We start from the raw sequence: 13,126 nt of genomic DNA, 5'->3' as shown, positions 1-13,126 counted from the left end.
GGGGCAAGTACGCAAACAGACCAATCAGAGAAATGCATGATGGGAAATGTAGTTTCCTATCTTGGTTATAGATTGACTTTTAGAAAAACTTGCAACTCAGGAATGGCAGCAGCTAGAAAGACGGGAGATGGCTCAAAATACTCAGGGGGACTTGGTGAGAAAGGCCAGCTAGCATTTCATTTTTTCATTCTTAGCTGGATAACTCCTAATATGTATTGCACTATAAAGGTAATCCTCGATCGATACCTGATAAATATTCGGATTTGATTGATAATCCATCCAGAATAAACGTAATCCTTCTGTATATCCATTGTACAGCCCTGGGGTGGTGGTAACGTCCCATATGTCTCTCCTTGTACCCCTCTCCAGGCTTTGTGGATACCCTCCTTTCTATGACGAAAATGACTCCGAGCTGTTCAATCAGATCTTAAAGGCAGAGTATGAGTTCGATTCCCCGTACTGGGATGATATTTCGGAATCAGGTACCATAACCCCCGTGCTCGGTTGCCTCCTCGTATTGATCCTTTCCCTGGCAGAATTTAATGAAAATCTCCTACAGAGACATATAAGCGACTGTGGTGGGAGGGACGGGTGAACTTCTCATTTCACGTTCCTGACACTTTTCGAGCCAAATGTTTTAAACTCCCTCGATGTAAAAGGATAAATCTCAAGATCCAACAAGAAGCAAGAAAATCTCCGGCAACGAGAAGAAAAGCTCTCGCCTGGAACAGATGGAATAATGAGATCTCCGGGGGATTTAGGTGTCGGCTCTCACAGGAGATATACAGGGGACTGATTCCTTCATAGTCGCCCTGGCAGGAGAACATAAGTCTTATAGAAAGGAATTAGAGTGTTTGATATGAAGGAATCTTTCTTGATACTTTAGCCTTTTTTTTTGCTTTTAGACTATTTCTATCTTCAAGGGATTGAACAGGATTAGAAAAACATAGCAGGTTTGCCAGTTTAGTCCCATTCATTTCAATTGAGTTGCAATTCCAGACACAACCTGTGCACAGTAGTGGTGCTGTTCATAAAAGCAGCTATGTTTTTCCAATTCTCTACAACTCCATTCATATTTAGCCTATTAATATTGTGTTATCGTATATCAGAAGAAAGGCAACTACTCCTAATATGTTTTCCAGCCAAAGATTTCATCCGACACCTGCTGGAAAGGGAGCCGGAGAAGCGGTTTACCTGTGAGCAGGCGCTGCAGCACCCCTGGTAAGATGGGCACGCTGTGCCATCATCTGCTCTATATCCATAAATTTATCACGGTCCTCCTAGCTCCAGGCACCCGGCCAAGACTTACTGAGAAGCTACAATATAAACTCCAAAAACAAACCTCTTATTACCATCCGCTATTCCCAAGCACGTACCACATCTCTGTGCCAAAAAGCAGGTGGCGAAGAGCGCTGTAAACTTTTATGATAGTCGTGATTGCTTTTTTTCTGCTTCATTATATCTGTCCGTCTGGAGCACTGCGTCTCTAAGCATTATAAAACTAGGTCTGCTTTTGGTTTTCACCAGAAACAGCGCCACTCCTCTCCAGTGGCTGTGTCTGGTATTGCAGCTCACTCCCATTCAAGTGATTATTGCTGAGCTGCATTACCAGATACAACCCATGGGTTTTGATGGAGAAAAGGCGGATCCTACAGCCCCCTCGGTGTATAGCAAAATGTGTAGAGATTGACAGACGGTGTATTTATGTTGCTGATACACTGTAACACTGAAACATGTGGATTGGGCTTCTTCTTATTATAACTCACAATGGCGGCGGGTCTCAAAACTGACATCTGGTGCGATCTTAAAGGGGTTTTCCAGGTAAAACCCCTTTAAGATTGGGATAGCTCATCAGTCACTGATTAGCGGGGTGCTGACACCTGACACCCCCACTGTTCAGCACCCACACTACACAGTGAACGGGGCTGGAAGCAGCAATGGTAGCCCACTCAAGTGAATGGCAGCTGAGCTGCAGTACCAGGTAGCTGCTTCCTGCCCTATTCACTGTGAAGTGTGGGCACTGAGCAGCTGATTGGCAGTGACTGATGACCTCTTCTATCGATACCTTATCGGCATATTTTACCCCGAAAACCACTTTAAGTTTAAGTTTTCTTAAAGGGGTGCTCCGATTAAAACTCACTTGTCCCCCCACAGGCCGTGCCTCTCCAGCTTTATTTTCAATACAGACACAGGTCAGCACGTGACCGGTGGCTGCACTCATTCTCTACGGAGCCGTCTGTAAGAGCCGAGTGCTGTGTCATAGAGAATGAATAGAGCCTTCGGTTACGTGCCGACTAGAGATGAGCAAACCGGGTTCCGGTTCGAGTCGATGCAAACCCGAACGTTAAGCATTTGATTAGTGGTGGCTGCTGAACTTGGATAAATCTGGAAAACATGTATACAGCCAATGACTATATCCATGATTTCCACATAGCCTTAGGGCTTTATCCAACTTCAGCAGCCACCGCTAATCAAATGCCGAAAGTTCGGGTTTGGATCGACTCGAGCATGCTCCAGGTTCGCTCATCTCTAGTGCCGACGCTATTATTATTACTCAAAACAAAGGAGTCGGGAGTCAATCTGGAGATCGCCAGGGGACACGGAGGTCGGACCCCCCGCCATCTCATACTTGTCCCCTATCCTGTGGATAGGAGACAAGTAAGTTTTAATTGGAAAACCATTTTATGGAAACAGCTGGGGCTTATGTATAAGTACAAGAACCCAAAAACCTGAACATATATATGTATGTATATGTATATATATATATATATATATATATATATATATATATATATATAAAACTTTCTTGCTTATTATCCTCCCCGTTCCCCGGTGTTTTTATCCTCTCTCCTAGTTGTATTGAAACAGCATCAGAAAACTACATCTCCATCCGTCACAATAAGCCAGCGTCCTCCGGCCCTGTGGTGCTTGGCACGACTCCCAGCATGCTCCTGCTGCATTCTGGGAGAGTTGCGAGATCCGCTGTAATGAAATGAGTTTTTCTGTTTTATGTCACGAGTAAATAGAAGACATTTAATAGAGGAAATTCTACTTTCGTAGTTATTGGATTCATGAAGCCCATCCACTTGATGAATGTTTGCCTCCATATACCCCAGCTAAGTAAAACGCCCTCATTAGACAGAATTATGACGCAATACAGACACGCTGGTTCCAGGACCGGAGACGTGACTCATAAATGTTCCATGATGAAATTTCTATTTCCAGAGTTTGGCTTCTGGATGGTATTTTACATGCCGCTGCCAAATTATGCCCTAAAACATAAGATACCTGTATACAAAGTTTTGTCAATAGCAAAATGCGTTTCCATGGTTACAGACTACAAACAAACACTGAGTAGTCTGATCCCGCAGTTCTGCCTTCCTCTATTCTCTATGCACCCTTTATGTGTCTAGGGATAGAAATGGGGCCACCCAACACAGCTTTTCTTAGAGGGTTTTTCCCATGAAGCAAAGTTGGTAGTCCCACCCCCCAGTGCACCAAAATGCCTAACTAGCATAGGGATTAAACACCTAAAAGCAAGAAAACAGTGCTGAGCATGAAGGTGAGAAACTTCCCTTCATCCTCAGCTCATAAAACAGTAGAAGATATATATATTTTTTTATCAATCTCTATTTTTTTTTTTTGTGTCGTTGCAATGGAGCAAAATAGAAGTAGTTGTAAAAGAGTGCAATTCCATTGTTGTGTTGTCAGGTGGTACCGCTATGTTTTTTCCCCACATTGGCATCAGCACCAGACACACCTGGAAAGATGCCAGAGGGTTTGGGGTGGTCCAGGGCAATCTGCCTATACAGTATACTCTCTATGCTTGTCAGGCTAAGGCTATGTTCACAGAACGTACTATTTTTTAAAAGAAAGGCCACTGTTTCCCATTAAAACTATGTCCGTTCTCTTCATACTGCAATGATATGCATTGAAATCAATGCAACAACAGCCGTTGTTTTCACAAAATGTATTGAACAACGGCTGTTGTTTTGAATCCCAAACAACGGCTGTTGCATTGACTTCAATGCATATCATTGCAATATGAAAAGAACGGCCGTTGTTTTAATGGAAAAAGGGGCCTTTCTTTTCAAAAATAGTATGTTGTGTGAACATAGCCTTAAAGTGGAGCAGATATGGAGACTACTTAGACTTTGCTTTCTTAGAGCCCACATACCTGTAGCAGGGATACCCAATGCTAGCGGATTAACATCATCTGTTTTCTATTCTGCAGGATTTCTGGGGACACTGCTCTAGAAAGAGACATCCATGGGTCAGTAAGTGAGCAGATCCAGAAAAATTTCGCCCGAAGTCAATGGAAGGTGAGTTGAATTCAGATTGACTGCACTTTTCGATATCATTGTATGAAAGATAGATGTATAATAGTCCTTGGGGGAGTCCACTGGAAAATACACCAAGACGCTTGATCACTCCAGATTTCTTCAAATTATTGCATCAAACTGAGATATAGCCATCATGCAAAGTGAAGAAATATATAGAGAACTATATACTGTATATAGCCATTTATCTGTGTAGGCCAGGGATGGGGAACCTTCGGCTCGCCATCTGTTGCAAAACTACAATTCACATGACTAAAGCTTTGGCTGACCAGGCATGATGGGAATTGTAGTTTTGCAACAGCTGGAGGGCCGAAGGTTGCCCAATATCCATCCCTTTGACTGGCGGACATACAAAAACACTGTGTAAATGCATCCCTAATGACGTCAGCCCTACTTTCAGTTCAGGCAAAATATTCTTGGATGCAACTTATCAGATGAACGTTTCCATATTACATCGTTGGATTCTTCCTCCAGTGGACATGTTTGTACGTATCATATATCTGTCCCAGAGGTAATAGGGACCTAGGTGTTCAGTCCTTATTTTAGACAAGACTAAAGTTCTAATAATTTCAGGACTGGGCATCTCATAAGTTTCTATTGTTCTTCTGATGAAAAGAGCTAAAAAAAATCCCTCAGAATTGCAGAAGTTAGTAGCAAGAAAACTATGGCTATAATTATATAAGTATTGAAGTGTGGGAATATTATGGGGGTTCTGAAACCAATGTATGATGGTGCACCATATCTGTGAAGCTTGACCCGATCTCAAGATCTCATAGCTCTTGGCATTGGGATGAAGTTAGGGCAATGAGCCTAATGGAACATAAAGCACTATGAAGCTATGGATATCTAGTCATGACCATATGGATGTAATAGTGAATGATATCTTCTTATATTTATTCAGAGGGCCTTTAATGCGACGTCATTTCTGCGCCATATCACTAAGATGGGTCAAAGTGCTGAGACAGAAACGGAAGAAACACACGGAGAAGCTGTCCCAGATGAGAAGGATAAATGGTGAATAAAGGTGAGAAGGAAGACTGAGGACCATATGGGAAAGGAGGTGGGAGAACCTTACATGTGTCTTAAGGTTTTGGGTTAGCCTTGGTGGATGTCAAACTTTTTATATTAGGGTGTGGAAATGTGATTCTTTTTCTTCTGTCCCATACAAGGACTACTTACTGACATTCTCACTTCTCTTTCTTCCCAGTTGGAAAGTAAAGACTTGACGTCTGGAGTACCCTCGTACCAGGGATCTCCTTGTCAGGCACTACACCCTTGCATGAGCTTGTGGTGACACCTGTCTGCATGATGCCTTCAGCGGCCAATGGCTGTTCTTCCCTTAGCCCACCACGGCCCCCTTTAACTTCCTGCCCCTCCAGCCGGCCCCAGTTTATTGAGAGGTTATTGAGATGGAGCAAAAACACCACTTTGGTATCACTGATCCCATTGTCTCCTCATTCGAAAGGCAAGAAAGAGACAAAGAGGATTCACCTGCTGGTTATCAGTGCTGAAGACGACCATGGAACCAGGAACACTGCACTGTGATATCCTTCATATATCCACATCTAAAGCCACTTTCTTAAGTTTAAGTATCAGGACTCTCGGCCTTCCATAGTGATGACTTAATGGTCCTCATTGAAGGTTTCTGAGATCATATGCAACATAATATTAAAAGTAGCTAAAGCCATATCTAGTACCCAAGGACGTGACTCGTCTAAGGTCACCACTTAGCCATTGCAATTTCTTTCATATACAGAAGTCAACGCCAAGGTTTATTTTACATTGTTCAAAATTACCCAGAAATTACCTTTCGACATCTTCTTCTAATAATTTAGCGTTTCCCATGGCAAATAAAACTTATGGTACAAGAAGGTATAGAGAATCGAGGTGTCTCAGCGCAAAGGACGAACAAGACGAAGGCTGAAAATTAATAACAAAAGATACCCTTAAGAGGAAACGACCGGGACCTGGGAGGCTGGGAAGATCATGAGCTGAATTTTCTTTGGGTTTGGATGTCTTGGCTGTGTAACTTTTAGTGGAAAAGTGTTGCCGTCATTGTAAACCCTGGGGTCTGTGTGCCAAACCAAGACCTAGAGCTCCTCCATGCTTCATTCTATGTTGAGGAGACACTTTCATGAAACACTTTGTGGACTCACCAACACGCATTGATAAACCCCCTACCCCCCCCAGTGAAGATGTGCCAAAAATGTCGAAAGTGTGCTTAGGCTTCTGGTGTCATTATGAAACACATAGTTATTGGTGTATTAGGACCGTGGTTTAGTCTCTGGAAGAGTGTACTCTTGTGATTTTACTGTAATATATTAAATACAAGTGCTGACCTGAAAAACCTACTGCCAAAGAGCTCAGTTTTTTCATACATCATCGTTTAAATACATTTTTATGTTAAAGGGTCATCGGGACGAAGTAAAAAATTGCAGCACGGCTGTCTCATCCACTCATTTGTTGGGAGGGAGCTCAGCCAATCAGTGACCGAGGCGGGACATCACTGATTGGCTGAAAGTGCAGTTCCTGTGGTGACATGATGTCACAAGAACCAGGGAGACCAGGAGCAGCACCATGGACAACCGGGAAGGGTATAAATAACTTAATTCCAACATTTATTAGGATTACTCCACACTGTTGCCCTGAAATTTTTTTATTTTGCCCATAGTTTTAAAAAATGTTTGATGTTTTTTCTAATTTTCCTTTCTACTATCTACATTTGAAAATTCAAAAATGTGGAAATTGTCATTCTCATCACTAAGCTAAAACTTTGAGGATAAGGAGGATGTTACAGCAATTACAGAACTACAGCAAAAGGTGATACCAGGCGATAAAGTAGATAAAACATAATGTTCACAGCTCAGCCTCCCCCTCCCTGTGCAAGAACTTAGTCAAAGGTCATAGAGCATGCACAGACACCTTTCCCATTTATGTCAATGAGACAGCTTCCGCCCATTGTTGTCTGTATAGGGCTAGTTGCAAAGCATATCAGTAAATGCTGTTAAAAATAGTTTGGGCGAGATGGCTGCAACCATAGTAATGTACAAAAATGTAATAAAAAAATTACAAACTTAGGCCATACATACTTTTAAATAATCCTGTATAGACCTCACGATAAAAGATGGAGCGCCTAACATCCAGTTATTGCCGTATAAGGATTGACTTCATCTCTGGAACCATATATCAATGTACATGGGCTATGCGTCTGGTATTACAAAGACATAACTATAGATAAGAACAGTGCAGTGCAAATATGTAGGATAATGACGGGGAACAGATACTGTACGTCAGACATAAAGTCTAAGGCTTTACTACAGATACAAATGTTATAACTGTGCACTGAGGTACTGAGATTAGAGTCATAGCTTATTCTCTTATCCCCTACCCATAAGATAGGAAATACCAAGCTGATCGCTGGGGGTATGACTGCCCGGACCCCTACCAACCCCAAGAATGTGAAAAGAGCGGCCATAGTGGCTGGTTACCTATTCATTTTCTATGTTGCCACTGAACACTTTTGAGCTTAGTGCTCAAAAGGGTTTGGCAGCCCCCATAGTGAATAAATGGATCCCCCGGCTGAGGTGGCCACTCTATTCACCGTGGGGCGATTGTGCCCCCCATTGCGTCCAATTGTGTCCCCACTGTGGGCCGATTGTGTCTCGGTAATGGGCGTCCGGTTGATTGGACCCCCGAGGGTTCAGCTTGTTAATAAGCCCAGATGATAATACCCCTTTAATTCTAACCACCAAGGCCTCCATACACATTAGACATGTGTTGGTCGAACTTATCAGTGGGACTATCTAACAATGAGTCTGGCAGCAACTTACCCCTCCTGTCTCTATTTATAACACATAAATGCAAATGGGCATAGAGGAAGGGATTCAGACAGCAATCAATGGCTATCTCATCTTACCCTAAGGATGATCCTGGGCAAATGGAGAGGATGAAGATAGTAGTCCATCCATCCCATTGACCAAGTGGCAAAATAATACCTCTATGTGATAACCTAGCCAGGTAGTGTTAGCTAGGACAAACAGAGGCCTACTTTAAGTGGGGACCTATCCAGACACTTGGGTATTCAGTTGTAGGGGTTTCTAACAACCTTGCAAGTATCTGTGCGCCCACGGCTATTGCTGGTTGAGGGCACAGAGTGACACGAATCCAGGAACACAGGCCCCACCTCGTGGGTAAAGCTAGCCATTGGGATTACCCTATAGGATCCTAGTGAGTTCTTGGCTTACCAAACTGCTGAATGAATTGGTCCCTGTCTCAGGGCTCTTTGAAGAAGAAGATGATAGCCTCTCAGCATGGATTAGTCCTTGCTCCCCATCTACAGTAGCCTCGCCACAGATGTTTCTAGCCCCGCATGGCTATCTCTGGAACACTTGTAAAATCAATACAGGAACACCAAGCAACCCAAGAGATGCGTCCTGGATGGCCCTGGGAAGTCTCTTAGTGGAAACAGCACTTCTCTGGCTCTTTCTCAATAAACAAGGATACAGATTATACCCCATCTGCTCTACCATAGCAAACATGGGCCTCAGGGAGCTATCTGACTAAGGGAAAAACATCAGGGAACATTAAAGGGGTTATCCAGTGCTGAAAAAACATGCCCGCTTTCTTCCAGAGACAGCCCCACTCTTGTCTCCAGCTCGGGCGGGGTTTTGCTGCTCAGTTCCATTGAAGTGAATGGAGCTTAATTGCAAACCGCACCTGAACTGGAGACAAGAGTCGTGCTGTCTCTGAAAGAAAGTTGCCATGTTTTTGTAGCGCTGGATAACCCCTTTAAATCTAACCTCTGATAGTTTGAGGGAATAGAGGAGGGACTAGTGTAAGGTACGCTCGACAGGGATTGGTCTCAGTCAGCTTAGAGATAGTGGCATAAACATAGTACATATTACATAACTCTGGTCACATAGGCAGTTAACCCTTGGGAAGCCTTTCTTCAGCTGTGCCACACAGTACATAGAATACATAGTGACATCTAGTGGTGGGAGTGCAGAAAGACACCTTTAGCCCAGAATACAGATACTTAATAGTACTGTCCTACACACATACAATACAGCAGTGAAACATCTGCTCTGGGACACCTGCCAATAATAGCACATTATACTGCCATATATATGCTGCATATACCAATGGTTTCTAACCCCTGACCTCTAAGCCATTGTTATCCTTCAACTTCTATCATGTCCTATTGCCTGATAGTTGTAGCCTCATAAGAGACAGAGAACCACAGGCTCACATTAGTACCATATGGCGACCATATAACAGAGCTACACAGTGCCAACAGAAAATAACACAGTACCGAGAGAAGAAGAAGAAGTTTTGTTTGACCCAGCACAAGGTAAAATGAATGATGCAGAGAAAGAAAAACCACTGGAGTCTCTCAGCTGGGACTTGGTTGTCAAACCGCTAAATACCCTGCACGCAACCTGATTTATTAGTTTAGAAGGAAGAATGATGTCACAGCGTGGAGGGGGATCAAACCGGGAGAATCCCCTGAGCCACTTTAGCATCTGAATCACAGCCAGGTCTCCTGAGTAACATCATGTAATGGCTGAGATCAGGGGAGCCGGCTGTAGAAGAAAGCCAAACCTTCTCGCGTCAGTATGGCTGGGCCGCACACAGCTGGAGTTCACATTTATAGGTGTATATAAAGGAGCATCAATCTCAGTGATCGGCTTCACAAACCTCGCAGGATCATTCATGGAGCCTATTCGTGGAATAACCCTGGGGCACACGTGGTTGGAGGCTGCTGATCTTTCAGCCAGTCAGAAAGGCCCAATAAGCTGATGCCATCAGACGTATCAAAGTTATTGATAGCAACGGGTCTCATTAATGATCCTCAGATACAGCCTAGGTGAGCGCGCAGCAGCGAGTGTCTCTCCTCATCTGTCAATCAACTCCGACTATTTCCCCTTCTTTATAGTCTATGAAGCAAAAGAGTCAGACCTTTGGTCGGCCGAAGAGTGGCCCAGACTATATCTCAGGATCACTGCTGAGACCCGCTGCCATCAATAACTTTGATATGTGTGATGACGACAGAAGATATTACACATACAACCCTGCATTATGCTACGTTTACATGAAGCGATAATTCGCCCAATCGATCGTTTAACGATTTCGAAGCAAAGATTTGGTTTTTATAACGATCAGCGTTTAGACGAATAAATCGTTAGAAAAATCGTTTTGAAAGTTCGTAAGAAAAATCGTTATTGCGATTGTTTTTAAGATGGTTTAAGCCAGCCCATCTTTTACATAGGGTAAATCAGTGAAAGACTGTTTACATGAAGCGATCTGTGAATTTTCAGCGAACGACGATTTAAGAACACGTTGAAAGATCAAAATGAACGATTTCTCGCTCGTCGTTTGAGCGTTTGCTGTGTTTACACGGTATAATTATCGCTCAAATGCACGATAACGATAACCGTTCCGTGTAAACGCAGCATTAAAGGGTGAAATAAATAGGTGGTCTGTGTAATTCACAGGTGTGCTGGTCCTTCAATGGAAGAGAGGATCTTGGTATCCACTTTTCCAGTCAGAGATCTCAGTAAAGAACACTAGAGTCCAACATATGTGGTCACCCAGGGGTGCAAGGTGTTAATTGTATGAGCTGATGGTTGCGGTACTGCTGCGACACTTGTCACAGGGCTCGGAGTGATAGTAGCTCCAGGGTAATTTAAACAGATGAAGAGTTTACTTGGCTGTTTCCTTTACCTTTTAGTGATCCATGAAGTACCTGGTACATCATGGTGCCGCTAGAGGGGGTACAGAGAGGACTTAGCTTCTCAACTTATGCTGAGAGAACAGACCAGGAGACAGCGGGGCACAAAGGCTTCTTGCTCTTTTCCAACCGCTTTAGAAACACGTCCTTGTTCAGACTTGTAGGACTTTTAGATACTTAAGAGCGACCATGCTCCACAACGTAAACTGGTAGAATCCCCTAGCCTGTGGTAGTTACCCCTTTGGTGTTCTAGCAGGCCATGGCCTGGTGTGCAGTAACTTGTGGAAGCAAATAAATCAGATTGCAGTCTATTAGTACTCAGGGTCTGGCCACAGGACCAGGCCCTGAGAAGGACTCCCCGAGGAACTTGACTATGCTGTGCTCTTGTCACTGGAACTAGTCAGAAACTAATCTAAACTAATCTGAGTACATGGCTCTCTTCACTAGACTTATAAGTAAGGGCTGAGACTTGTTTCCTATTTATGAAGAGCAGCCTGTGATACCGCGGTACCTGATTGGACGAAAACTGGAGGGAACTTTACACAGGGCTATGATGGCCCAGAGGTAGGGATGTGGATGGTAAACTTTCAATGACTTACAAGTGTCACAAAGCAATTAACCCCTTTGTTTCCTTCAGCTAGTTCTCCCTGTAAAGGAAAAAGTTAGTGCCATCTTGTGGCCAAAATGCAAAACACACTTTTATCCACAGATTAACTTGAAATGTATATATAGACTCAGTGTCGACCTACAGACATACAAACCTCCTGAATGGCACTGTGTCTTTGTAAGCAATTAGGGGGATGAAGTGATTGGTGGAGTCAGAATTAAGGATAGACTATGGTCCTGGAAAATCTCTTAAATAAAGTTTATATATGCACCATACCTACTTCTGTATATAAGAGCAGTATAGCTGTATACCCTGGATGTAAACTGAAGCTGTCCAGGGCAAGCAATCTCAACCTTAATAGGTTAACTGGACTGTGTATAACCTATACACACAATTCTTTACTGGTGCTTCTCCTGCGCCCTGAGTATAAACACTTAGGAGCTGAAGTGCTGACTGGGAAAGTAAGTCATGAGTTGTGTAACCTCTGGTCTGTACTAAGCGCCAGTTGTCATAACAGGAGGAGGATTTACATGGTGTTCAGACTCTCTGAGTGCATTATCTAGAACTGTTTATGGAGGCGTCCATGTGTCCTCATCTACACACCTCCCACCCAGCTCTGGAACATATCACTGAGAGCTCTCACCCATTCCAGGCAGTGTGGCGTCTTCTGCATCACCATATAGAGCTACACTACAGGCACCTAAGGAGTTATGATCTCATTCTTCTCCAGATCACGAGGATATGCAACAATGGATATCATGGGTGTCTCTGTAACATGTTAAAAGATTTGTAAATGATAGGAACACTTTAGGTTTCCTACTTTAACACTCACTTGAATGATATCTCACCCATTAAATCCTATGTCAGGATTCTGACTGCCTGCAGCCACCATTAGGGGGAGCTAAGGAGTCTACTGCATACTGATTTTTTATTAAGATCAATGTAAGAATTGTACACAGAAAGCTCTTTCTAGTGGTAGAAGCAACCGTCCATCCACACTTCTTTCATTAATAAAGTCTTTGTCTATCAAGGGGATTTGGAGATTTGTATCAGGAAAAAAGAAGCACTGAGCTTTATTAAGAAATTAACCACCTGAAAATATGCCTAGAAAGGACTGGATGGTATACGGTCATGTCACCAAAGTACAATAATCCACAGCAGCAATCCACATAAACTATTGGGTAACGTTACAATTTTTTTTCTTAAGTCTTCTAAAGTCCTGTTATCAGAGAGCAGTGCATTGTGGGAGTTACACATTTAAGCTCTGATCCATGACATAAATGTACCTCATGTATGGGTACGGGTGTATTGTGTGAGCTTGGGAACCAAGTCTGTTCCATACACCATCTATCAGCAGCTGGCGCTCACCGTCAATGACTGGCATCAGAGATCGGCCTGATGACGGCCACTTAACCATCTAGATGCTAGGATAACAGCGATGGCTGCATT

At 43.3% G+C, this 13,126-nt stretch overlaps 1 protein-coding gene across 1 annotated transcript in view; it reads left to right on the top strand.

Moving 5' to 3' along the window:
• Positions 1 to 6,687, top strand: part of PNCK (pregnancy up-regulated nonubiquitous CaM kinase) — a 63,907-nt gene extending 57,220 nt beyond the window's left edge. The window contains exons 8-12 of the mRNA XM_069986047.1: positions 370 to 482; positions 1,143 to 1,221; positions 4,235 to 4,322; positions 5,242 to 5,364; positions 5,548 to 6,687. Coding sequence (XP_069842148.1) covers positions 370 to 482; positions 1,143 to 1,221; positions 4,235 to 4,322; positions 5,242 to 5,358 — 397 coding nt within the window. The 3' untranslated portion in view covers positions 5,359 to 5,364; positions 5,548 to 6,687. The remainder of the gene's footprint in view (positions 1 to 369; positions 483 to 1,142; positions 1,222 to 4,234; positions 4,323 to 5,241; positions 5,365 to 5,547) is intronic.
• The last annotated feature ends 6,439 nt before the right edge of the window (positions 6,688 to 13,126 follow it).

The sequence above is a fragment of the Dendropsophus ebraccatus genome, chromosome 10 (genome assembly GCF_027789765.1).
Source record: "Dendropsophus ebraccatus isolate aDenEbr1 chromosome 10, aDenEbr1.pat, whole genome shotgun sequence".
NCBI lineage: Eukaryota > Metazoa > Chordata > Amphibia > Anura > Hylidae > Dendropsophus > Dendropsophus ebraccatus.
The sequence above is the reverse complement of the archived record's forward strand: the minus strand, read 5'-3'. Positions and strand labels throughout refer to the sequence as shown.